Here is a 26543-nt window from a genome sequence, read left to right as displayed (position 1 = left end):
GCCATGAATGGTGGTCAACCATTAAACAACTAATGGGAGGAGGAGGCTCCATGAATATCCCCATCCTCAATGATGGTGGAGCCCAACACATGAGTGCAAAAGACAAGGCTGAAGTGTTTGCAACCATCTTCAGACAGAAGTGCCGAGTGGATTGATCCATATCGGCCTACTCCAGATGTCCCCACCATCACAGAAGCCAGTCTTCAGCCAATTCGATTCACTCCACGTGATATCAAGAAACGGCTGAGCGCACTGGGTACAGCAAAGGCTATGGGCCCCGACAACATCCCGGCTATCGTGCTGAAGACTTGTGCTCCAGGACTGGCCGCGCCTCTAGCCAAGTTGTTCCAGTACAGCATCTAGCCGACAATGTGGAAAGCTGCCCAGGTATGTCCTGTCCACAAAAAGCAGGACAAATCCAACCCGGCCAATTACCGCCCCACCAGTCTACTCTCAATCATCAGCAAAGTGATGGAAGGTGTTGTCGACAGTGCTATCAAGTGGCACTTACTCACCAATAACCTGCTCACTGATGCCCAGTTTGGGTTCCGCCAAGACCACTCGGCTCCCGACCTCATTACAGCCTTGGTCCAAACATGGACAAAGGAGCTGAATTCCAGAGGTGAGGTGAGAGTGACTGCCCTCGACATCAAGGCAGCATTTGACCGAGCGTGGCATCAAGGAGCCCTAGTAAAACTGAAGACAATGGGAATCAGGGGGGAAAACGCTCCACTGGCTGGAGTCATACCTAGCACAAAGGAAGATGGTTGCGGTGGTTGAAGGTCAATCATCACAGCCCCAGGACATCGCTGCAGGAGTTCCTCAGGGCAGTGTCCTAGGCCCAACCATCTTCAGCTGCTTCATCAATGACCTTCCCTCCAACATAGGGTCAGAAATGGGGATGTTCGCTGATGACTGCGGTTGCAGTGTGTACCATCTACAAAATGCACTGCAGCAACTCGCCAAGGCTTCTTCGGCAGCACCTCCCAAACCCGCGACAGTCTAGAACTAGGGGGCAGGGTCTCAGGATAAGGGGTCGGCCATTTAGGACTGAGATGAGGAGAAATTTATTCACTCAGTGGATTGTGAATCTTTGGAATTCTCTATCTCAGAGGGCTGAGCATCCACAGTTTTATTTATTCATTTATGGGATGTGGGCATCGCTGGCAAGGCCAGCATTTATTGCCCATCCCTAATTGCCCTTGAGAAGGTGGTGGTGAGCCGCCTACTTGAACCGCTTTGCCCGCCCACCCCCTCATCGCCTTGAATTTCTGATGTGGTTGTCCCAATCTCCCGTGGTAGGAGATTGGCCGGAGATTGAAGGAATCCCTGGAGAAACGTTGTAAATGGCAGGGGGTTTTTGGGCTATTTTGCTGTCTTCTCGCCCATGTTACAGCAGAAGACTAGGAGACCAGGGCAAGAACATGGCAATTGGAATATAATGTGGAGAAATGTGAAGTTATCCACTTTGGTAGGAAAACTAGAAAAGCAGAGTATTTTTTAAATGGTGAGAGATTGGGAAATGTTGGTGTTCAGAGGGACCTGGGTGTCCTTGTACACGAATCACTGAACGTTAACATGCAGGTACAGCAAGCAATTAGGAAAGCAAATGGTATGTTGGCCTTTATTACAAGAGGATTTGAGTATAAGAGTAAAGACGTCTTACTGCAATTATATAGGGCCCTGGTGAGACCACACTTGGAGTATTGTGCACAGTTTTGGTCTCCTTACCTAAGGAACATAAGAACATAAGAATTAGGAGCAGGAGTCGGCCATTCGGCCCCTCGAGCCTGCTCCACCATTCAATAAGATCATGGCTGATCTTCTACCTCATCTCCACTATCCTGCCCGATCTCCATAACCCTTGATTCCCTTAATATTCAGAAATCTATCGATCTCAGCCTTGAATATACTCAACGACTGAGCCTCCACAGCCCTCTGGGGCAGAGAATTCCACAGATTCACCACCCTCTGAGTGAAGAAATTCCTCCTCATCTCAGTCTTCAATGACCGACCCCTTATCCTGAGACTGTGAACCCTGGTTCTGGACTCCCCAGCCAGGAAGGATATACTTGCCATAGAGGGAGTGTAACGAAGGTTCACCAGATTGATTCCTGGGATGGCGAGACTGTCGTATGAGAAGAGATTGAGTAGACTAGGCCTATATTCTCCAGAGATTAGGAGAACGAGAGGTGATCTCATTGACCAAAATGATAATAACCATCTGTCTCTGCTCAGCATGTTGCCATTCTACAGTTGCAATACCTTGGGCCAGAAATTCCAGGCCAGTAGCATGAGTACGGTCGGCTTACTCACGCTTCTGGCCGTTGGAAATGCCGACGTTCAGCATGAACAGCGCATGCGGGGAACGCCGGCATTTCCAGACCTCGAGCGCGTGCGACTGCACAGGCAGCGCTTGCGCAGTGAACTTCGTGGATTTCATTCATGAAATCCGTGAGGTTAAGTCCTTAGAAGTTACACTGAAAAAAAGCAAGTGTAAAGTGGTTCATTGGCTGCGGAGGAAGATATATTTTATCGTGGAGCTTTTGAAATGCAATATTTTTGTTTGGGAAAGGGAGGGAAGTTATTTTAAGAAATTTTAAGTAAGTTTTAAAGTTAAAATTTTTTTTAATTTTTTTTTTAAGGGTTTTCAGAACGGTAGGTAGAGGGAGCAATTGTGGCTGTGTGAATGGAATGTGAGAATGAGTTATGTATGTATGTCCACATATATTCCTTTACGTATATGTATGTATGTTTTATATTCCTTTACTATGAATGTATGTTTTTAATTATGATTTTCCAATAAGTTACTTTCTCTGAAAGTCATAATTAAATAATACATTCATACACATAAGTAAAGGAATATATACATAACACGCAAAGGAATATATACAGACATACATACTTTCAGAAGCTCCACGATAAGAAATATCTTCCTCCGCAGCCTCTTTAGCAACTGTACCCATGCTTTTTTCATGTGTAAGTTGTAATGACTGGACCTCACTGAAAGCATTAATGAAAGCGGCGAATTATACTGCGCATGCGCTGCATGTGCAGTCGCACGCGTTCTGCCTCTGAACCCCTTCGTTCAGAGGACAGGAAATGCCGGTTTTCCCCACATGCACTGTGCATGCTGAAAACCGGCATTTCATCCGGCCAGATGCGTAAGTACCCCGACCGTACTAGCGCATTTGGAAGGGAATTATTGGGCCAACATTTTACATGTCAATAAAATAAAAAATTTAACACTTGCACGACTTGCCCCCTCGCATCTGCGACTGAGGGTCCAAGGAGGTCCATTGCGCAAGAGGTCATCATCGGACGTATCCTCACACTGTTCCCTTTGGGGAACTGTATGAAGTGGTGGAAGGATTTATGGCCGTGATTAACGCTCATTCCGTGACCGTAACCATCTTTGAACCAGCCATTAGGGTGGTTAGCCCTATGGCGGGAGGGTTTTACGGGCTCCCACAACCCATCTGAGGGGGGGGGGCCACCAACACCCACGGACGCAAGTATCCCGCTGGATGTCCACCCAGAATTTAAAGTTGGAGCTCCGACTCCACTTGCCGGGACTGTCTGGAGTGGGGTTCAAAACCCTACTCCTTCTGGCCCAGCGGCGGGGATGCTTACTGCTACGCAAAAGGCCCACTCCGCACAAAAGGTGACACCCATACGTTTCCTGCGCCTTTTCCCTCCCCGTGACTGGAGCCCTATGCTGCCATTTCACGTTGCTAATCGGATTGGGCGTTTGTCATAGCGGTAGGATCCCCGCCGCTGGGCCAGATCAGGGTAGGGTTTCGAACCCCGCTCCAGACAGTCCCGGCAAGTGGAGTCGGAGCTCCGGCTCTAAATTCTGGGTTGACATCCAGTGGGATATTTGCGTCCGTGGGTGTGGGTGGCCCCCCCTCCTTGTATAGCTTGTGGGAGCCCGTAAAACCCTCCCGCCATAGGACTAACCGCCCTAATGGCTGGTTCAAAGATGGTTACGGTCGCGGAATGAGCGTTAATCACGGCCATAAATCCTTCCACCACTTCATACAGTTCCCCAAAGGGAACAGTGTGAAGACACGTATGATGACGACATTGCTAAATAAAAAAATGGAATTAAAAAAATTCTTTTAGGGCTTTTAAAAGTCTTTAAATTGCTTTAATTCTCTTTAAAACTACTTCAGATTACTCAAAATAATGTAAACATTTTAAAAAGTTTATAAAAGTTACCAAAATCTTCAAAAAACTTCCAAAAACCTATTTAAACTGCTGCTTTGCATGTAAAAAAGCAAAGCAGCTTGACAGAAACATTGGGGGCGTGTCCAGTGAAACTGAGACCTCAAGGGGCGTGTCTCACTTACACTGCACGCTCCTGGGTCCGCGCTGGCTGCACTCCTGGGCGGCGTGACGTCATACGCTGCCCGGGAATGTGCTTTCTATTTCTCCAAGTTCAGGCGTCCCAGAAGCTGATCGGCAGGAGCGCGGGGTAAGTGCAAATACGGGGCTTGCACGCGCTGCAAGCCCCGTTCTGGAATTTCTGGCCCCTTATGTGCATGATGTATCAATGCCCATAGGAAAAAGAATTATTAAGGTCTACCAGTTGTAATAGAGTATCTCGCTGGTGCTTGACTCATTTCCTATGCTTCATCATGGATAGACAGTAAAGGGGTCCGAGGCCGGGTCCCAGGAGCGAGGACGAGCCCAGCAGCGAGGTCAAGGCCCAGGAGCGGCACAGCGTGGACCAGCAGCGGGGTCAGGGCCCAGGGAAGGTGCAGCATGGGCCAACAGCGAGGTCCGGAGGACCACAATGCATCCTACAAAACCCAGCACCTGCGGGAAGGAGGGAGGAGGACAGTAGCAGTATGTTTGTGTGTGTGTGCTAGGCTGATGTAGCAGAGCCTGGTCTCCAATCGTCTTGGATCCCCTTGCCATTGGACCAAGACCTTGCTCTGTCAAGCCCGTGTGGTAGCTGGTGGGCAACGGCCACCCAGCGTTAAAAGAATTCACGCACAGGCATCTTCCACCCTTTAAAATGAAGTTCGGGACCTGGAACGTCAGGACCCTCACGTCTCGCATTGGACTCATCAGTCACCTGAGAACTCATTTTTAGTGTGGAAGCAAGTCATCCTCGGTTCCGAGGGACTGCCTAAGAAGAAGAAGAAGGATCTCATTGAAACATACAAAATTCTTACAGAGCTTGACAGGGTAGATGCAGGGAGGATGTCTCCCCTGGGAAGTTTGTATAAAGCAGTTATAGATGGGCTTTTCAGCAAATATTCTTTTCAGCACTTCTGCAGAGAAGCTTTCCTTCCAGCCATCAAACCTGCGCAAAGGAATCTCGACAAGTGAGTCATTCTGTATCAGGTCAGCTGTATAGCTGTAATTGAGTGTGATGTAATTAAAAAGTAAACATTTAGCTCAATAATGCATAAAGCTTACGGTACAAATCATGTTTGACTGGGTGTTGAACACCCATAAATCATGTCGGTCCGGCTACAATCTACCTGTCAGTCTTGATTGGTTGTTGCAAAAATGAACGGCGCGACTTCTGCCAACTCGCACAAACATTCTCGCGGACAATGGAGAGCCACACAATGAGAGTGTGGATGGAGAATCAACCATTGTATCATAGAATCATACAGTCTCACGGCACAGGAGGCCATTCGGCCCATCGTGTCTGTGCCGGCCGACAGAGCTCTCCAGCCTAATCCCACTTTCCAGCTCTTGGTCCGTAGCCCTGGAGGTTCCGGCACTTCAAGTGCATATCCAAGTACTTTTTAAATGTGATGAGGGTTTCTGCCTCTCCCACCCTTTCAGACAGTGAGTTCCAGACTTCCACCACCCTCTGGGTGAAAAAAGTTCTCCTCAACTCCCCTCTAATCAAATCAAATCAAATCAACTTTTTATTGTCATTGTTAGTGCACAAGTGCAGTACAATGAAATGTAGGCTTGCGGCTCCCGAGAGTGTACATTTAGATTAAGACATTTAAACATTCAACATACATTTGGCTTGTAATACATTAACATTAACATAACCATAATAAAGTGCATTGGCAGATGTGCAGGCTTTAGAGTTTGTTTGTGGAGTTCAGTAGGATGACAGCCCTGGGAAAGAAGCTGTTCCTAAATCTGGTCGTACGGGTGCGAATGCATCTGTAGCGTCTCCCAGATGGCAGGAGGGTGAACAGACTGTGGCTGGGGTGGGTAGGGTCTTTGATGATGGACCGTGACCTCCGTAAACAGCGTTTCTGGTATATGTGCTCTATGGTCGGTAGCCGGGTGCCGGTAATGCATTGGGCAGTTTTGACTACCCGCTGCAGGGCTTTCCGGTCATAGTAGCTACAGCTACCATACCATACTGTGATACAGTTCGTCAGGATGCTCTCTATTGTGCAGTGGTAAAAGTTAGAGAGGATCAGGGGTGACAGGTTACATCCCTTCAGCCTCCTTAGGAAATATAGGCGCTGCTGGGCCTTCTACCGATTACTTTAAATCTATGCCCCTTGGTTATTGACCCTTCTGCTAAGGGAAATAGGTCCTTCCTATCCACTCTATCCAGGCCCCTCATAATTTTATACACCTCAATTAAATCCCCCCTCAGCCTCCTCTGTTCCAAAGAAAACAACCCCAGCCGATCCAATCTTTCCTCATAGCTAAAATTCTCCAGTCCCGGCAACATCCTCGTAAATCTCCTCTGCACTCTCTCTAGTGCAATCACATCGTTCCTGTAATGTGGTGACCAGAACTGTACGCAGTCCTCTAGCTGTGGCCTAACTAGTGTTTTATACAGTTGAAGCATAACCTCCCTGCTCTTATATTCTATGCCTCGGCTAATAAAGACAAACATTCCATCTGCCTTCTTAACCACCTTATCGACCTGGAGATCCACAAATGATCTCCAGGTTGATTCTGGTACGTATGATAATCCTGCCCGCCCAGGGGAGCTGTGCTCTCGGGATGCCTGACCCAGGGCAGCTAGGGTTACAGGGTCGTATCTCAGGCCTGCACTCCCTTAGAAACATAGAAACAGAAAAATAGGAGCAGGAGTCGGCCATTCGGCCCTTCGAGCCTGCGCCGCCATTCAATATGATCATGGCCGATTTTCTATCTCAATACCATATTCCCGCTCTCTCCCCATACCCCTTGATGCCTTTTGTGTCTAGAAATCCATCTATCTCCTTAAATATGTTCAATGACTTGGCCTCCACAGCCTTCTGTGGTAGAGAATTTCACAGGTTCACCACCCTCTGAGTGAAGAAATTTCTCCTCATCTCAGTCCTAAATGTCCTACCCCGTACCCTGAGACTGTGACCCCTCGTTCTAGACCCCCCAGACAGGGGAAACATCCTCCCTACATCCAGTCTGTCTAGCCCTGTCAGAATTTTATACGTTTCAATGAGATCCCCTCTCATTCTTCTAAACGCTAGTGAATACAGGCCTAGTCGACCCAATCTCTCCTCATGCGACAGTCCAACCATCCCAGGAATCAGTCTGGTGAACCTTCGTTGCACTCCCTCTATGGCAAGTATATCCTTTCTTAGGGAAGGAGACCAAAATTGCACACAGTACTCCAGGCGTGGGCTCACCAAGACCCTATATAACTTCAGCTACAGCACCACAGAATTTTCCCGAAAATGTGTTGTTTCCGTTAAGTGTGTTGTTTCCGTTGAAGGATGCTTTGAATTAAAGCTACAGCTGGTGAGTTTTAAAACAGCTTGGTGATTGTTTTGTTTTGTTCTAATGGTATCATTAAAGAAAACCATTTCCGTAAGTGTGTGGTGCTTCTTTTCTTTGCTCGCTTGCTGTGTAACTATTTCATTAAAACAAAAGTATCAGATTTCATTGATACCCTAATCATGCCACACTCACAGTTACAATAACAAGCAACAACAACTTGTATTTAAATAGCGCCTTTAACGTACTGAAACATCTCACGGTGCTTCAGAGGAGCGTTACCAAACAAAATTTGACACCGAGCCGCATAAAGGGAAATTAAGGCAGACAAGCCACAGCTTGGTCAAAGAGGAACATACGAATTAGGAGCAGGAGTCGGCCACTCGGCCCCCGAGTCTGCTCCGCCATTCAATAAGATCATGGCTGATCCGATTACTCCACATTCCCACCTACCCCCGATAACCTTTCACCCCCTTGCTTATCAAGAATCTATCTACCGCTGCCTTAAAAATATTCAAAGACTCTGCTTCCACCGCCCTCTGAGGAAGAGAGTTCCAAAGACTCACGACCCTCTGTGAGGAAAAATTTCTCCTCATCTCTGTCTTAAATGGGCGACCCCTTATTTTTAAACAGTGACCCCTAGTTCTAGATTCTCCCACAAGAGGAAACATCCTCTCCCCATCCACCCTGTCCAGACCCCTCAGGATCTTGTATGTTTCAATCAAGTCACCTCTTACTCTTCTAAACTCCAGTGGATACAAGCCTAGCCGAGGTAGGTTTTAAGGAGAGTCTTAAAGGAGGAAAGAGAGGCGGAGAGGTTTAGGGAGGGAATTCCAGAACTCGGGGCCGAGGCAGCTGAAGGCACGGCCGCCAATGGTGGAGCGATTATAATCAGGGATGTTCAAGAGGGCAGAATTAGAGGAGTGCAGATATCTCGGGGGGTTGTGGGGCTGGAGGAGATTACAGAAATAGGGAGGGGGGCGAGGCCATGGAGGGATTTGAAAACAAGGATGAACATTTTGAAATCGAGGCGTTGCTGGACCGGGAGCCAATGTAGGTCAGTGAGCACAGGGGGTGATAGGTGAACGGGACTGGGCGTGAGTTAGGACACGGGGCAGTGAGCACAGGGGGTGATGGGTGAACGGGACTGGGTGTGAGTTAGGACACGGGGCAGTGAGCACAGGGGGTGATGGGTGAACGGGACTTGGTGCGAGTTAGGACACGGGACAGTGAGCACAGGGGGTGATGGGTGAACGGGACTGGGTGTGAGTTAGGACACAGGGCAGTGAGCACAGGGGGCGATGGGTGAACGGGACTGGGTGTGAGTTAGGACACGGGGCAGTGAGCACAGGGGGTGATGGCTGAACGGGACTCCAAGTGCCCCTCCAAGTCACACACCCCATCCTGACTTGGAAATATATCGGCCATTCCTTCATCGTCGCTGGGTCAACATCCTGGAACTCCCTCCCTAACAGCACTGTGGGAGCACCTTCACCACACGGACTGCAGCGGTTCAAGAAGGCGGGTCACCACCACCTTCTCCAGAGTAATTAGGGATGGGCAATAAATGCCGGCCTTGCCAGCGACGCCCACATCCCGTGAATTAATTTTTAAAAAATAACCAAACAGGAGAATACAAGTGTGAGCAAGTCGTCATCAAACTATATGGGGCTCTGGTCAGACCACACGTTGATTACTGTGTCCAGCGCTGGTCACCAAGAGGGTTACGGGGAGCGGGCAGGAATTTGGACATGAGTCTAGGTTCGGATCGGTCATGGCCCTGTGGGTAGCGGAGCGGGCCCAGGGGCCGTGTAGCCTGATCCTGCTCCTATTTCGTGTGTCTAATTCTGTTAGATTCAGGAGATAGTTCTGTGATAGTGGATTGGCGGTTAGGATCAGATCAGCCATGATCTTATTGAATGGCGGAGCAGGCTTGAGGGGCCGATGGGCCTACTCCTGCTCCTATTTCTTATGTTCTTATGTAAGGGAGACATCCAAGTACTGGATGCATTTCAGAGAGGAACCTTGCGCCTGATCTCTAGTGTTAGAGGGCTTGAGCTGTGTGGAAAGACTGGAGAGACTTGGGATGGTCTCTCTTGAAAGGAGGCATCTGAGAAGTGATCTTATAGAGGTTTATAAGATCATTAACAGAGTGGAAAAGGTGCACCTGGCAAATTATCTGGGATGGCATGAGCAGGACGAGGGCTCACGTTTTATTTGCTCAACCACCATCACTAAAAACAGATAATCTGGTCATTATCACATTGCTGTTTGTGGGAGCTTGCTGTGTGCAAATTGGCTGCTGTGTTTCCTACATTACAACAGTGACTACACTACAAAAAGTACTTCATTGGCTGTAAAGCGCTTTGGGACGTCCGGTGGTTGTGAAAGGGGCTGTAGAAATGCCCTTTCAGATACTTGGAGGACAAGTTGTTTCAGCTGAAATTTGTTCCTCTTCGGCTCCTGCACCATCCTTTTAAACCAACCTTTTAAGCTGTACTTGCACGCCATTAGTAGATTAACAATACTGTTTGATGTAAGAAAACTACTAGGCACTTGGTCTAAGCGTTAAACAAAGCTTTAATCAACTGTTTTACAACATGGAGGTCTAGTTGTGTCCTTCACTAGTTCCTGTTAAGAATGTCCTGCGCAAGCTGGGCCCGTGCCCGAGTATTTATACTCTCCCTGGACAGCGCCACCCGTAGACCGCTCAGTATTATTTCATAAGTCTTTCATGAATGACCGATTCATGTCAGGGTTTACTGAAAGTAGCCAATAACCCACGGATGAGGCCGGTTGCCTGAACACGTGGGGAATTCCATGTCTCACTCCTGAAAGTCTCTTACTGTGACTCGAGGTTAATTGTTAGACCTGGGCTTTGCCAGTCGATACAAGCTGGAGAATTAAGATGCAGATTTCGGTTCATAAGGGATTTGGTCTACTTGTGAAAATGAGAAAAGTGCGGGGGTGGTGGCGGGGCGGGGGGGGGGGGGGGAAGCAATGCCTGAACTGTTAGAGGTATCTCGTGCTATGAGCGTACACTGATCGACGGGTATCCGCACTATCGCTGCCGACTTCAATGGTATATAACTCCAAGGCAGGATTTGAATTCTGATTCCTCTTTGTTTTTTGGATTACTTATCGTGGTTCATTATCTCGGAATCTCAATGCTCTTTGATGAGTAACAGAGCAAATAGCTCGTGGGCAATGAATTTTAGAGGTGACCTTTAAATTTCACATAACAACAGAAAACGCTGGAAAAACTCAGCAGGCCAGGCAGGATCCGTGCAGAGAGAAACAGAGTTAATGTTTCAGGTCGATGACCTTTCGTCTGACGACCCGAAACGTTAACTCTGTTTCTCTCTCCACGGATGCTGCCTGGCCTGCTGAGTTTTTCCAGCATTTTCTGTTGTTATTTCGGATTTCCAGCATCCGGAGTATTTTGCTATCGTTCCAATTTCACATAATGTATTAATACTGATGGGGGGAAAAATTCAGTTGGTTTGCGCCTCTCGTTAGCGCCTTCAGAGGGCGCTAATGGGGTGCAAAGCAACTAGCGCCCGGGCGCGGCGATGCTTACGCCGCTCACGAAATTAACTAGACATTCTGCGGTGGCGCTAAACACTACCGCCACGATCTCCTGTGCCTGCAGATCGTGACATCAGTCAAATGCGCAACGCCCCGGTAGCACCCCAGACCGGATATTGAGTGGCGCCCCCTGCCTTACCGTCTGCCGCCAGCAACGACAGGTTGAGGGGAGCGTTTTGCAGTCAGGAAGGGACTGGGGGAGCGCTATTTAAAGGCGACCGCTTCCTGCCTTTTTTTGTCGGTGACATTTTTGCACCACACATTCTGAGAGAGAGAGAGAGAGACTTCTGGAGAGATTCAACGCTGTGTGAAGGAGTTTTGGGTACTGAGCAGCACTTTGCAGGTTCATTTGGATTTGCCCTTCCTTGTATCGATTTAGAAGAGACTGTGGGGGCTGCACTCTGAGCTCTTTCCCCGGGCCTCTCCATTGTTCTTTCCAGCAGATTTGATGTACAAGTCTCTCCAGGCCGAGGTTCAAGGCTGCAATGAGCAGGATGTGGATGGAGAGCAAGATCGACCCTCCCCTTTAAGATAAAAACAGAAAATGCTGGAGAAACTCAGCAGGCCAGGCAGCATCTGTGAAGAGAGAAACAGAGTTAACGTTTCAGGTCGATGACCATTCATCAGAACTCCCCTTTAAGAATTGGCCGGCGCCAGTGTGTCTGTGTTCCATTGCTGACTGACATCACATGAGCTTCGCCAGCGCTCTGAGGTAGCGCCTCGCTCCTTGGCTTTTGCGCCTTAAGACAGGTGTGTAGAGCCTGATTTAGCGCTCCAATCACCTCCAGGGGCGATAAAAGCCAAGTTTGCAGTCGGAGGCGATAATTAGCGGCAGGCGCTAAACTTTGCGCCCGGCCGATAATGGCGCCCCAGACGGGGCGATACTGAATTTCACCCCCATGATGCTCAAAGTCAAATTCGCACAATATTGAGTGTCTCTGGGCCCACTGACCTGCAATGCTGTAACAGGTCTACCTTCAGTCGCTCACTTTCACACTTTTCATGCTATTAAACTCCCGCTCCATAAGAAAAACCCCAAATATATGTTAAAACTTAACTTATAACACCCATCACTCCCTGCACTCGCTGACCTACGTTGGCTCCCGGTCCGGCAATGCCTCGATTTTAAAATTCTCAACCTTGTTTTCAAATCCCTCCATGGCCTCGCCCCTCCCTATCTCTGTAACCTCCTTCAGCCCCACAAACACCCTCCCTCCCCCCGAGATCTCTGCGCTCCTCCAATTCTGGCCTCTTGCATATCCCCGATTTCCATCGCTCCACCATTGGTGGCCGTGCCTTCAGCTGCCTGGGCCCTAAGCTCTGGAATTCCCTCCCTAAACCTCTCCGCCTCTCTCTCCTCCTTTAAGACGCTCCTTAAAACCTACCAGTCGCTGAAGGTAAGCATGCAGGTGCAGCAGGCGGTTAAGAAGGCAAATGGTATGTTGGCCTTCGTAGCAAGAGGGTTTGAGTACAGGAACAAGGATGTCTTGCTGCAGTTGTACAGGGCCTTGGTGAGACCACACCTTGAGTATTGTGTGCAGTTTTGGTCGCCTTATCTGAGGAAGGATGTTCTTGCCATGGAGGGAGTGCAGCGAAGATTCACAGGACTGATACCTGGGATGGCAGGAATGACGTATGAAGAGAGATTGGGTTGATTAGGCTTATGTTCACTAGAGTTTAGAAGAATGAGAGGGATCTCATTGAAACTTATAAAATTCTAATAGCACTAGACAGACTAGATGCAGGAAGGATGTTCCCGATGGCGGGGGAGTCCAGAACCAGGGGGCACAGTCTAAAGATAAGGGGTAAGCCATTTAGGACAGAGATGAGGAGGAATTTCTTCACCCAGAGAGTGGTGAACCTGTGGAATTCTCTGCCACAGAAGGCAGTTGAGGCCAATTCATTAAATATATTCAAGAAGGAGTTAGATATATTTCTTAAGGCTAAAGGGATCAAGGGATATGGGGAGAAAGCAGGGACAGGGTACTGAATTTGGATGATCAGCCATGATCGCATTGAATGGCGGAGCAGGCTTGAGGGGCCGAATGGCCCACTCCTGCTCCTATCTTCTATGTTTCTACCTCTTTGACCAACCTGCCCTAATATCTCCTTATGTAGCTCGGTGTCAAATTTATAATTTTTTTTGATAACTCTCCTGTGAAGCACCTTGGGATGTTTTATGAAGTTAACGGCGCTGTATAAATGCAAGTTGTTGGTGTTGTTGCCCTGGCTGCTGTCCCCGGCAGGCTCGGCCTGGTTGGGGAAGTCACCACTGATCTCCCGCTCCGGCCTCGGGTCAAAATAGCCAATGGGGACCCTCTGTATGGTCAACAGAGCCCGATCTGCACATTCAAAGAGGACATTGCCGGCTTGGGGCCGGTGTCTGCACTGTCCGCTATTTAATATTGCAATCGGCCAGACCAGGGCGGGAAAGAATTGGCCGCTTTGCCCCCCAACACCCCCCTCCTCCCCCGCCCCACCCCTCAAGCTCCCGCGGCCCATCAGGGACAGTTAGGCCATGTCTGAGATGTTCATTGGGTGAATTCCCCGCTCTGTTTGAACCACCCCCACTCCGCCTCGCTTGACTCCCATCAGGTAAATGTGTTAAAATTGACTCGGTTGCCTCAGGCATTTCAAACGTAGAAGATTTCGGTACGCCTAATCATTTTCTTGTAAATCTCATACTTCTTTGTATGTCACAGACTTATTTCCCGTAGTAAATTTCTACACAGTAAAGCAGCGAGTGAAAGGACTTTTAAAATATATTTGGTAAAAATATCATTGGTTCATGTCCATCTTTGTCTCGGTAGATTTTATTCACTGTCAATTTTTTGTGTGACGTAGTTCCTCCATGGTGTGTTTGTAGCCGGTTGGCTCCCTTTTGATTCTTATAGGAGCAGGAGGAGGCCATTCAGCCCCTCAAGCCTGTTCCGCCATTCAATGAGATCATGGCTGATCTGCGACCTAACTCCATACACCCGCCTTTGCCCCATATCCCTTAATACCATTGGTTAACAAAAATCTATCAATCTCCGATTTAAAATTAACAACTGATCTAGCATCGATTGCCGTTTGAGGAAGAGAGTTCCAAACTTCTACCACCCTTTGTGTGTAGAAGTGTTTCCCAACTTCACTCCTGAAAGGTCTGGCTCTAATTTTTAGACTCTGCCCCCTAGTCCTAGACTCCCCAACCAGCGGAAATAGTTTCTCTCTATCGACCCTATCTGTTCCCCTTAATATCCTGAAAACTTCGATCAGATCACCCCTTAACCTTCTAAATTCCAGGGAATACAACCCTAGTTTGTGTAATCTCTCCTCGTAACTTAACCCTTGAAGTCCGGGTATCATTCTGGTAAACCTGCGCTGCACTCCCTCCAAGGCCAATATATCCTTCCTAAGGTGTGGTGCCCAGAACTGCTCCCAGTGCTCCAGGTGTGGTCTAACCAGGACTCTTGCATTCCCTAGCGATTGAGTACTAATTTGTTGCTCTTTTATGAGTAGGAAATTTGGGCATTATATCTTAACGTCCCGTCTTATAGATGGTGCCATCTTTCCTGAGCATTAGTTGGTCCCAGCGAACTGACCCAAGTTTTCGATTTCTTCCTTCAACAGGTTGACAGGACTGAAGTTATCCGTACCTGCATCAATCCAGTCTTTTCCAAAGTTTACACAGTGGACTTTTACTTTGAGGAGGTTCAGAGGCTGAGGTTCGAAGTCCACGATATCGGCAGTAATCACTTGCACAATGGGGTTAAGGACGCCGACATCCTCGGAGGAATGGAATGCACTCTTGGACAGGTAAGCGTACGACCAGAGTGTGAATTTACTTTCATTGCCCATTGTGAATTTCCTGTGCAGCTGTGAACGCAAATTATTAGCATAAAGTCGGCCGTGGCTCAGTGGGCAGCACCCTCGCTTCTTGAAACTAGAAGGTTGTGGGTTCAAGTCCCACTCCAGAGACTTGGCCACATATTCTAGGCTGACAGGACTGGACAGACTAGATGCAGGAAGGGTGTTCCCGATGGTCGGGGAGTCCAGAACCAGGGGTCACAGTCTAAGGATAAGGGGTAAGCCATTTAGGACTGAGATGATGAGGAATTTCTTCACCCAGAGAGTGGTGAACCTGTGGAATTCTCTACCACAGAAGGCAGTAGAGGCCAATTCATTAAATATTTCAAGAAAGAGTTGGATATATTTCTTAAGGCTAAAGGGCTCAAGGGATATGGGGAGAAGGCAGGGACAGGGTACTGAATTTGGATGATCAGCCATGATCGCATTGAATGGCGGAGCAGGCTCGAAGGGCCGAATGGCCTACTCCTGCTCCTATCTTCTATGTTTTTATGACATTCCCAGTTCGGTACTGAGGGAGTGCTGCACTGTCAGAGGTGCCGTCTTTCGGATGAGACGTTAAATCGAGGCCCCGTCTGCTCTCACAAATGGACACATTCAAGTGTCTCAAGTGCCTGTCCTGATTTCATGTGAAGGCCCTTGGCCTGTACTCTGTACCTGCCCACATCGGCCCCGATTTTAACTCCAGGCGGATTCCCTGCTCAGGCCTGAGTTAAAATTACAGTCGGGTCTCGATGATGTCATCAGGCCGCAGCATGCCTACATAAAAGAAGGACCCCATTGGCTCCGGGCGCCTGTCCTCGCTGCCCGCTCAGGAGAGCGGGTTAAAATTGCAGATGTTGCGATCATGGCGGCTTTCAGGCGGGGTAAGAGCCCGGGGCGATTTTAGCTGCCCGCCCGCCAGGTTTCTGCTGAGCGAGTAGAGTTAAAATCGCCAGACTTAGTGGGATGGCGGACTGAACTCTCATTTCTCAATGACCCCATTAGAGGAGCTACATGCCTTGAAAGCAATTTAACTAAGACCCCATTTTTAAAAAAAATCGATTTTTAATAAAAAAAATAGAAATGAAGTGAGGACGAGCCTGGTCCTCTGAAAACCAGACAAAAAGAAAGACTTGCATTTCTACAGCACCTTTCACGACCACCGGATGTCTCGAAGTGCTTTACAGCCAATTAAGTACTTTTTGGAGTGTAATCAATTTGTGCACAGCAAACTCCCACAAACAACAATGTGACAATGACCTGTTAATCAACAAGGGCAGACGTCGACGACAAAGTCCAACACCGCTTTCAGTGTGCCAGTGCAGCCTTCGGTCGCCTGAGGAAGAGAGTGTTTGAAGACCAGGACCTCAAACCCGGCACTAAATTCATGGTCTACAGAGCAGCAGTGATACCCGCCCTGCTGTATGCCTCAGAGACATGGACCATGTACAGCAGGCACCTCAAAGCACTGGAGAGGTACCACCAACGCTGCCTCCGCAAGATCCTGCAAATCCATTGGCAGGATAGGCGCACCATCGTCAGTGCTCTCGCTCAGGCCAACATCCTCGGCATCGAAGCTTTGACCACGCTCGATCAGCTCCGATGGACGGGTCACATTGTCCGCATGCCCGATACGAGACTCCCAAAACAAGCGCTCTACTCGGAGCTCCGGCACGGCAAGAGAGCCCCAGGTGGGCAGAGGAAATGCTTCAAGGACACCCTCAAAGCCTCCTTGAAAAAGTGCAACATCCCCACCGACACCTGGGAATCCCTGGCCCAAGACCGCACAAAGTGGAGGAGAAGCATCCGGGAAGGCGCCGAACACCTCGAGTCTCTTCGCCGGGAGCAAGCGGAAGCCAAGCGCAGGCAGCGCAAGGAGCGCACGTCAACCCAAGCACCCCACCCACCCACCCCTTCAACCACCGTCTGCCCCACCTGTGACAGAGACTGTAGGTCCCGCATTGGACTAATCAGTCACCTGAGAACTCATTTTTAATGTGGAAGCAAGTCATCCTCGGTTCCGAGGGACTGCCTGAGAAGAAGAGAATCTGTTTTAGTTATGATAATTGAAGGATAAATATTGGCCCCAGGACAGAACTCCCCTGTTCTTCTTCGAAATAGTGCCGCGGGATCTTTTACATCCACCCGAGAGAGCAGACGGGGCCTCGGTTTAACATCTCATCCGAAAGATGGCACCTCCGACAGTGCAGCACTCCCTCAGCACTGCACTGGAGTGTCAGCCTAGGATATGTGGTCAAGTCTCTGGAGTGGGACTTTTGAACCCACAACCTTCTAGACTCAGAAGGCAAGGGTGCGGCCCACTGGGCCACGGCTGACCAAAGCCGTTTCACCGATAAATTATAGAGAATCAAAGATTGCAACCCACAAACATCTCTGAAGATGTGTACTGGGTAGCTACAAAGCTTCTATTTTCTGGGTAAGTTTTAGTTGCGGGATCTTGCAACTAACTTTACCAAAACTGTATCACAAAGCTGTCCAAAACTAGACTCTTGCACATTAGTTCTGCCGATGGAGTGATTCTAAAATGGACACCACTGAAAAGATATTGCGTGTTCTTCCCTGCCCATGGGATCCATGTTATAGCTCTTAAGAACATCAGAATTAGGAGCAGGAGTCGGCCATACGGCCCCTCGAGCCTGCTCCGCCATTCAATGAGATCATGGCTGATCTTCGACCTCAACTCCACTTTCCTGCCCGATCCCCATATCCCTCGATTCCCCTAGAGTCCAAAAATCTATCGATCTCAGCCTTGAATATACTCAACGATCTTCCCCCATGTTGCATTAAACCGCAGTTCAGTTCCGGACATATTGTCATGGGGCAGAAGCTATTAGTAGAGAAACGCCAAGTCAAATGCAGTCAAACCATGAGACTGAAGGTCTGCACAAGCTGGTTTCATCAACTCGAGGAGAAATTTATGTAGATGTAAAAATCTGTCCGTTTATATCGAGGAGCACTCCAGGACAGGGGAGAAAAAAAACACTGTGCTCTCTCATCTCCATAGCAGTTGGAGAAAAGAGCAGATCATGGAGAGGGATGGTGAGAGTGGCACCTACGCGGGAAATGTCCTCAGGGCTTATCCTTGTTTGTGCAAAATTAGATTAGTTTTGAAATGATCTGTGTGCATGTTTATAAATTATGCATCAAGCCGGTAATAGCTGAAATTATGATTAAATCTCTTTTGGGTTGACATTGTATTAGATATTAGTAATGAATGTATTAATCTTTTCATAATACATTTATTAGTCCCATTACTTTAAGAGCATTGTTAACCCATGAGAGAAGGACGAGAGCGAAAAGGGAACGCTGGAACTTGTAGGGGGCCAGCAAGGAGGAAAGGATTTTACTGGCAGAGTTTAGGGAATCTTGGCTGGATCGAGGAGTGATGCTAAGGCAAAGATAGCAGGAGGTTGGGGAGTGAGTATGGGAGTGGCAGGAGGTTGGGGAGTGAGTATGGGAGTGGCAGGAGGTTGGGGAGTGAGTATGGGAGTGACAGGAGGTTGGGGAGTGAGTATGGGAGTGGCAGGAGGTTGGGGAGTGAGTATGGGAGTGGCAGGAGGTTGGGGAGTGAGTATGGGAGTGGCGGGAGGTTGGGGAGTGAGTATGGGAGTGGCAGGAGGTCGGGGAGTGAGTATGGGAGTGGCAGGAGGTTGGGGAGTGAGTATGGGAGTGGCGGGAGGTTGGGGAGTGAGTATGGGAGTTGCAGGAGGTTGGGGAGTGAGTATGGGAGTGGCGGGAGGTTGGGGAGTGAGTATGGGAGTGGCAGGAGGTTGGGGAGTGAGTATGAGAGTGGAAGGAGGTTGGGGAGTGAGTATGGGAGTGGCAGGAGGTTGGGGAGTGAGTATGAGAGTGGCAGGAGGTTCGGGAGTGAGTATGGGAGTGGCAGGACGTTGGGGAGTGAGTATGAGAGTGGAAGGAGGTTGGGGAGTGAGTATGGGAGTGGCTAGAGGTTGGGGAGTGAGTATGAGAGTGGCAGGAGGTTCGGGAGTGAGTATGGGAGTGGCAGGACGTTGGGGAGTGAGTATGAGAGTGGAAGGAGGTTGGGGAGTGAGTATGAGAGTGGAAGGAGGTTGGGGAGTGAGTATGGGAGTGGCAGGAGGTTGGGGAGTGAGTATGGGAGTGGCAGGAGGTTGGGGAGTGAGTATGGGAGTGGCGGGAGGTTGGGGAGTGAGTATGGGAGTGGAAGGAGGTTGGGGAGTGAGTATGGGAGTGGAAGGAGGTTGGGGAGTGAGTGTGGGAGTGGAAGGAGGTTGGGGAGTGAGTATGGGAGTGGCGGGAGGTTGGGGAGTGAGTATGGGAGTGGCGGGAGGTTGGGGAGTGAGTATGGGAGTGGAAGGAGGTTGGGGAGTGAGTATGGGAGTGGAAGGAGGTTGGGGAGTGAGTGTGGGAGTGGAAGGAGGTTGGGGAGTGAGTATGGGAGTGGCGGGAGGTTGGGGAGTGAGTATGAGAGTGGCAGGAGGTTCGGGAGTGAGTATGGAAGTGGCAGGATGTTGGGGAGTGAGTATGGGGTGGAGATGCCGGAGTTGGACTGGACAAATGTAAGAAATCACACAACACCAGGTTATAGTCCAACAGCTTTATTTGAAATCACAAGCTTTCGGAGCGCTGCTCCTTCTTCAGGTGAAGTGGAGAAATGCATAAAGACACAGCTTATATAGTCAGAGAATCATGTCAGATGTTTACAGGTAACCTTTCCAACTGCCATTTATCGCACCTCGGCAGAGAGATAATCACAGCAGTCAAAGGTGTGAATGGTGTCCAAACAGGTCAGTCAGGGAAACATTACATCAAAGAACAATGGGGTGGGGTCACAAGGGGTCAAATATTGCAGATGCTGGGGTCTGTATGAAAAACAAAAAAACAGACAAAAAACATTTTTTTTGGCTGGAAATCACAGCAGGTCCAGCCGCATCTGTGTAGAGAGAACAAGCCAATGTCGACTGGAGTCTGGATGACCCTGCATCAGGTGGGGTTACATGTAGCGTGACATGAACCCAAGATCTCGGTTAAGGCCGTCCTCATGGGTGCGGAACTTGGCTATCAGTTTCTGCTCGACGATTTTGCGTTGTCGTGTGTCTCGAAGGCCACCTTGGAGAATGCTTACCCGAAGATCGGAGGCTGAATGTCCTTGACTGCTGAAGTGTTCCCCGACTGGGAGGGAACACTCCTGCCTGGCGATTGTTGCGCGGTGTCCGTTCATCCGTTGTCGCAGTGTCTGCATGGTCTCGCCGATGTACCATGCTCCGGGGCATCCTTTCCTGCAACGTATGAGGTAGACAACGTTGGCCGAGTCACATGAGTATGTACCATGTACCTGGTGGGTGGTGTCCTCACGTGTGATGATGGTATCTGTGTTGATGATCTGGCATGTCTTGCAGAGGTTGCTGTGGCAGGGTTGTGTGGTGTCGTGGTCGCTGTTCTCCTGGAAGCTGGGTAATTTGCTGCGAACGATGGTCTGTTTGAGGTTAGGCGGCTGTTTGAAAGCGAGTAGTGGAGGCGTGGGGATGGCCTTAGCGAGGTGTTCGTCGTCATCGATGACATGTTGAAGGCTGCGAAGAACATGGCATAGTTTCTCCGCTCCGGGGAAGTACTGGACGACGAAGGGTACTCTGTTGGTCATGTCCCGTGTTTGTCTTCTGAGGAGGTCTATGCGATTTTTCGCTGTGGCCCATCGGAACTGTCGATCGACGAGTCGAGCATCATATCCCGTTCTTACAAGGGCGTCTTTCAGTGTCTGTAGGTGTCCATCGCGTTCCTCCTCGTCTGAGCAGATCCTGTGTATTCGCAGGGCTTGTCCATAGGGGATGGCTTCTTTAACGTGGTTAGGGTGGAAGCTCGAGAAGTGAAGCATCGTGAGGTTGTCCGTGGGCTTGCGGTAGAGTGAAGTGCTGAGGTGTCCGTCTTTGATGGAGATTCGTGTGTCCAGGAATGAGACTGATTCTGAGGAGTAGTCCATGGTGAGTTTGATGGTGGGATGGAACTTGTTGATGTTATCGTGTAGTCTTTTCAGTGATTCTTCGCCGTGGGTCCATAGGAAGAAAATGTCGTCGATGTATCTGGTGTATAGCGTTGGTTGGAGATCCTGTGCAGCGAAGAAGTCTTGCTCGAACTTGTGCATGAAGATGTTTGCGTATTGGGGTGCGAATTTGGTCCCCATGGCTGTTCCGTGTGTTTGGGTAAAGAACTGGTTGTCGAAGAGGAGTGAGTATGAGAGTGGAAAAGGTTGGGGAGTGAGTATGGGAGTGGCAGAACGTTGGGGAGTGAGTATGAGAGTGGAAGGAGGTTGGGGAGTGAGTATGAGAGTGGAAGGAGGTTGGGGAGTGAGTATGGGAGTGGCAGGACGTTGGGGAGTGAGTATGAGAGTGGCAGGAGGTTGCGGAGTGAGTATGAGAGTGGAAGGAAGTTGGGGAGTGAGTATGGGAGTGGCAGGAGGTTGGGGAGTGAGTATGGGAGTGGCGGGAGGTTGGGGAGTGAGTATGGGAGTGGCAGGAGGTTGAGGAGTGAGTATGGGAGTGGCGGGAGGTTGGGGAGTGAGTATGGGAGTGGAAGGAGGTTGGGGAGTGAGAATGGGAGTGGCAGGAGGTTGGGGATTGAGTATGGGAGTGGCAGGAGGTTGGGGAGTGAGTATGAGAGTGGCAGGAGGTTGGGGAGTGAGTATGGGAGTGGATGGAGGTTGGGGAGTGAGTATGAGAGTGGCAGGAGGTTGGGGAGTGAGTATGGGAGTGGCAGGAGGTTGGGGAGTGAGTATGGGAGTGGCAGGAGGTTGGGGAGTGAGTATGGGAGTGGATGGAGGTTGGGGAGTGAGTATGAGAGTGGCAGGAGGTTGGGGAGTGAGTATGGGAGTGGAAGGAGGTTGGGGAGTGAGTATGGGAGTGGCAGGAGGTTGGGGAGTGAGTATGGGAGTGGATGGAGGTTGGGGAGTGAGTATGGGAGTGGCAGGAGGTTGGGGAGTGAGTATGAGAGTGGCAGGAGGTTGGGGAGTGAGTATGGGAGTGGCGGGAGGTTGGGGAGTGAGTATGGGAGTGGAAGGAGTTTGGGGAGTGAGTATGAGAGTGGCAGGAGGTTGGGGAGTGAGTATGAGAGTGGAAGGAGGTTGGGGAGTGAGTATGGGAGTGGCAGGAGGTTGGGGAGTGAGTATGAGAGTGGCAGGAGGTTCGGGAGTGAGTATGGGAGTGGAAGGAGGTTGGGGAGTGAGTGTGGGAGTGGCAGGACGTTGGGGAGTGAGTATGGGAGTGGCAGGAGGTTGGGGAGTGAGTATGGGAGTGGAAGGAGGTTGGGGAGTGAGTGTGGGAGTGGAAGGAGGTTGGGGAGTGAGTATGAGAGTGGCAGGAGGTTGGGGAGTGAGTATGGGAGTGGAAGGAGGTTGGGGAGTGAGTATGGGAGTGGAAAGAGGTTGGGGAGTGAGTGTGGGAGTGGAAGGACGTTGGGGAGTGAGTATGAGAGTGGCAGGAGGTTGGGGAGTGAGTATGGGAGTGGAAGGAGGTTGGGGAGTGAGTGTGGGAGTGGAAGGAGGTTGGGGAGTGAGTATGAGAGTGGAAGGAGGTTGGGGAGTGAGTATGGGAGTGGCAGGACGTTGGGGAGTGAGTATGGGTGTGGCGGGAGGTTGGGGAGTGAGTATGAGAGTGGCAGGAGTTTGGGGAGTGAGTATGGGAGTGGAAGGAGGTTGGGGAGTGAGTATGAGAGTGGAAGGAGGCTGGGGAGTGAGTATGGGAGTGGCGGGAGGTTGGGGAGTGAGTATGGGAGTGGAAGGAGGTTGGGGAGTGAGTATGAGAGTGGAAGGAGGTTGGGGAGTGAGTATGGGAGTGGAAGGAGTTTGGGGAGTGAGTATGAGAGTGGCAGGAGGTTGGGGAGTGAGTATGGGAGTGGCAGGAGGCTGGGTCTTATCTCAGGAGGGAGAGCAGTGGGAATTGGAGTTGTCGGGACATCAGGAGGCGGGTGAACCAGGAGTTATAAGTTGGGAAATCTGGTTCAGGTTTGGGAGGTGGCCAGAAAGGGTATGAGGCAAGAGTGAGTGATGAAGTGCGGGGAGGGTATTGAGGGGGACGGGGGGGATTAGAGCAGTCTGGTATCTGGACTAGCTCAGAAAGTTTCTGGGAATTGTGTTGCAGTTCCTTGGTTATGTCACATTAACTCTATAATGGAGTTGCTGTCTGTGTGGGTGTGCTGTGTCGGAGATGAGCTAGTGGTAGATGGGATGTGCGTGGTTTGGCTCAGGTCATTGGGGCTTAGTTGGGATGTCTGGGCCAGGAAGCACCTGGGCAGGGAGAAGATGGGGTTAATGTGTGGGGCTGTGCTTGGAGGAGGGAGTCATTGTTAAAGAGGTTGGAAGATGTGATGGATGGGCTGATTTTTGTTTTATGTTACAAATTTTATTTTTAGTGATCAGTGGGAGCTGCCCTGCTGGCTGGGTGTTTTTCTGAATTATAATTGTGCAAGCGTTTTTTGATTAACTGTGATTGGGATGAAAATTGGAATGGGGACAAAGATCTGGGGGGAAAAATTTGGTTGCTTTGCGCAACTCGTGCCCGGGCGCGTCACCGCCAACGCCCCCCGCAGAATTCAGCAGGAGGTTAGCGGCGGCAGTAACCGTTAGCGCCCCGCGGTGCTGCGCCACCGGTGATGACGTCATCTGTTATAAAATTCTAACAGGACTAGACAGACTAGACACAGGAAGGATGTTCCCGATGGCGGGGGAGTCCAGAACCAGGGGTCAGTCTAAGGATAAGGGGTAAGCCATTTAGGACAGAGATGAGGAGGAATTTCTTCACCCAGAGAGTGGTGAACCTGTGGAATTCTCTACCACAGAAGGCAGTTGAGGCCAATTCATTAAATATATTCAAGAAGGAGTTGGATATATTTCTTACGGCTAAAGGGATCAAGGGGTATGGGGAGAAAGCAGGGACAGCGTACTGAATTTGGATGATCAGCCATGATCTCATTGAATGGCGGAGCAGGCTCGAGGGGCCGAATGGCCTACTCCTGCTCCTATCTTCTATGTTTCTATCACCGTGCACAGCGCCCCGCTCGCGCCCCGGCCGCGATCTTCGGTAGCGCCCCCTGACTTACCGCCGGACGCTCTGTCCGATGGGGTCAGGGGGGACTTACCTGGGGCCGGGGCCGGGCTAATTAAAGGTGAGGTGCCGGGAGGCCATTTTTGTTGCTGGCCGCCTGCCAGCACCTGCCCCCGTTGCCGTCCCCGGCCTCCTTACCCGCCCCCCCCTCCCCCCCGCGGAGTGCCGGCTGCGCTCCGTGAGCCCGGCACTTCTCTTGAGTGCTGGGTTCTTTTGCCAGCACTGCCGATCCCCGGTGGCCCGGCTGGGCAACGGGTCATGCTGCGCTGGGCCCCTCCCCTTTCAGAAGGGGAGGAAGGCCTGCAGTACCGCCGCACGATATTCCCTCGCAGCGCCCCAAGAGGGATACGGGGCGCTTCCAGTAACGCCCCGCCTCCCTCTTGGGGCGCTACCACTCAATTTCGGCCGCGGGGGCGCTACCCGGCAAAGTTAACACCCCAAAGGGGGTGTGACTGAACTTTTCCCCCATTGTGTAATGTGATTGGTGAAAGTAAGAACTGTATTTATAGAGGCTTTCACATACTCCCCATTCACCAAAAAGGCATCACAGCCAATCAATGACTTTTGAAGTGTGGTCACTGTTGTAACGTAGGCAAACGCGGCAGCCATGTTGCGCACAGCAAGCTCCCACAAACAGGGATGAGATAATGACCGGATAAATTGATTGAGTGATGTTGGTCAGGAAACCTGGAGAACTCCCCAGCTCTTCGAAATAGTGGACATGGGATCTTTTACATCCACCTGAGAGAGCAGACGGGGCCTCGGTTTAACGTCTGATCCGAAAGACGGCACCTCTGACAGTGCAGCACTCCCTCAGCACTGCACTGGAGCGTCAGCCTAGATTTTTGTGCTCAAGCCTCTGGAGTGGGGACTTGAACCCACAACCTTCTGACTCAGAGGCAATTGTAGAGAAAAACCAATTAGAAAGAAGAAAAACATAGACTTAAAACGTTTATTCAATCGGGAAGAAGGAACCAGGCATTGATTTGTGGCTTGACGACTGATAACAGACCCAGTTTAGCTGACAGACACAAGAAATGTTATTATAAAGATGTAGATTATGATTGGAAATTATTCTATTTTGTGATGGTTTTTATCCATCCGTCTTGTGTGTGTGTAATGGTTTGATTTATGAGCCATTTGCCTGAATAGAAGAGAAAATGAAAGGTGCTATCTTTCAACTACTGGCGGCCTTGCTGTGACTGTTCGAGATTCATATTTTTCACCCGTACGTACCCATTTGCTGCTGTAATAATTGAAGCAGAAACATTGAGATTTTCAACAAATTGGTTAAACCCTTCCTTTCATCAGACACAAAAGTTGGGGACCTTCTCCAAGCTTGAAGGTAATTATTTCGATCCCAATGCTACCTTGCCCGGGAAGCACACCGCTGGAGTTTTATTGAAGGTGCTGAGGCCTAGAAATTCAGTGGCGCCCCAAGTTCGCCTGGGCGCCGGAAGTTCCGCCCCGGAAGGAGCCGATTGCGTCAGCGCGATATTCAGTTTCAGCGCCCCAAACGGAAGCGGGGCGCTGCTCGAGGTGCCCCGCATCCCTCTTGGGGCGCTGAAACTGAATATCGCAGCGCTACGTGCCTCAGCGCCACACGCTGCGGCACGGCGCGCTGCGGTACTGCAGGTCTTCCTCCCCTTCTTAAAGGGGAGGGGCCTGCACCAGCGCGATCAGAGATTGCGAGTGCCGGCAAAAGAGCCCGGCACCGAGGAGAGGTGCCGGGCTCTTGGGACACAGCTGGCACTGCCCGGGGGTGGGGGGGGGGGGCTCAGGAGGCCGGGGACGGCGGCGTGAGGAGGAGCCCCGCACCTCCCCTTTAATTAGCGCCACTACCGCCGCAGGTCGGCCCCCCTGCGCAGATTGCGACCGGTGTTACAGCGGGGGGCGCGACCCAATATCGCGATCGGGGCGGTAGCGGGGCGCTGCGCACACCGATGACGTCATCGGTGGCGGCGCAGCGCTACAGGCTAACGCCGCCATTAGCGTCCCGCTAAATTTCGTGGGGGGCGTGGCCAGTGGCGCTAAAACCACTAAGTGGCCTCTTTGGGCGCTAACTGGTGGCGCAGCCCACCGAATTTCTAGGCCTTAGGTCTGCACATATCACGCTCAGTGCTGCTTTTGAAAATGAGCATTCCTGGGACTCTTGACATCTCCTGCAGGCTGTCCAGGAAAACGAACTTGTCACCGTGTGGGTTTCATGTTCCAGCAGGCGTGGTGACGCGCGGGGTGAGGCCTTTGGACCCCGGAATTTGTGCTGGTGATCCCCTAACGTTGCTCAGATCCTCATCCCAACCGCGCTGCTGCGGGGGGCGGGGTGGGGGGGGAGGGGGAAACACTTCGGGGAAAACCGCACAGTTT

General features: G+C 50.4%; 1 protein-coding gene across 1 annotated transcript in view; it reads left to right on the top strand.

The window, feature by feature from the left end:
* The window catches only part of cpne4b (copine IVb), a 542136-nt gene that overhangs the window by 276587 nt on the left and 239006 nt on the right, over positions 1–26543 (top strand). The window contains exon 3 of the mRNA XM_085989288.1: positions 14866–15051. Coding sequence (XP_085845414.1) covers positions 14866–15051 — 186 coding nt within the window. The remainder of the gene's footprint in view (positions 1–14865; positions 15052–26543) is intronic.

The sequence above is a fragment of the Somniosus microcephalus genome, chromosome 5 (genome assembly GCF_052327205.1).
Source record: "Somniosus microcephalus isolate GS21.2 chromosome 5, FLI_Smic_1.0, whole genome shotgun sequence".
Classification (NCBI taxonomy): Eukaryota; Metazoa; Chordata; class Chondrichthyes; order Squaliformes; family Somniosidae; genus Somniosus; species Somniosus microcephalus.
Note: the sequence above shows the minus strand (reverse complement) of the source record. Positions and strands in the feature narration are given on the sequence as shown.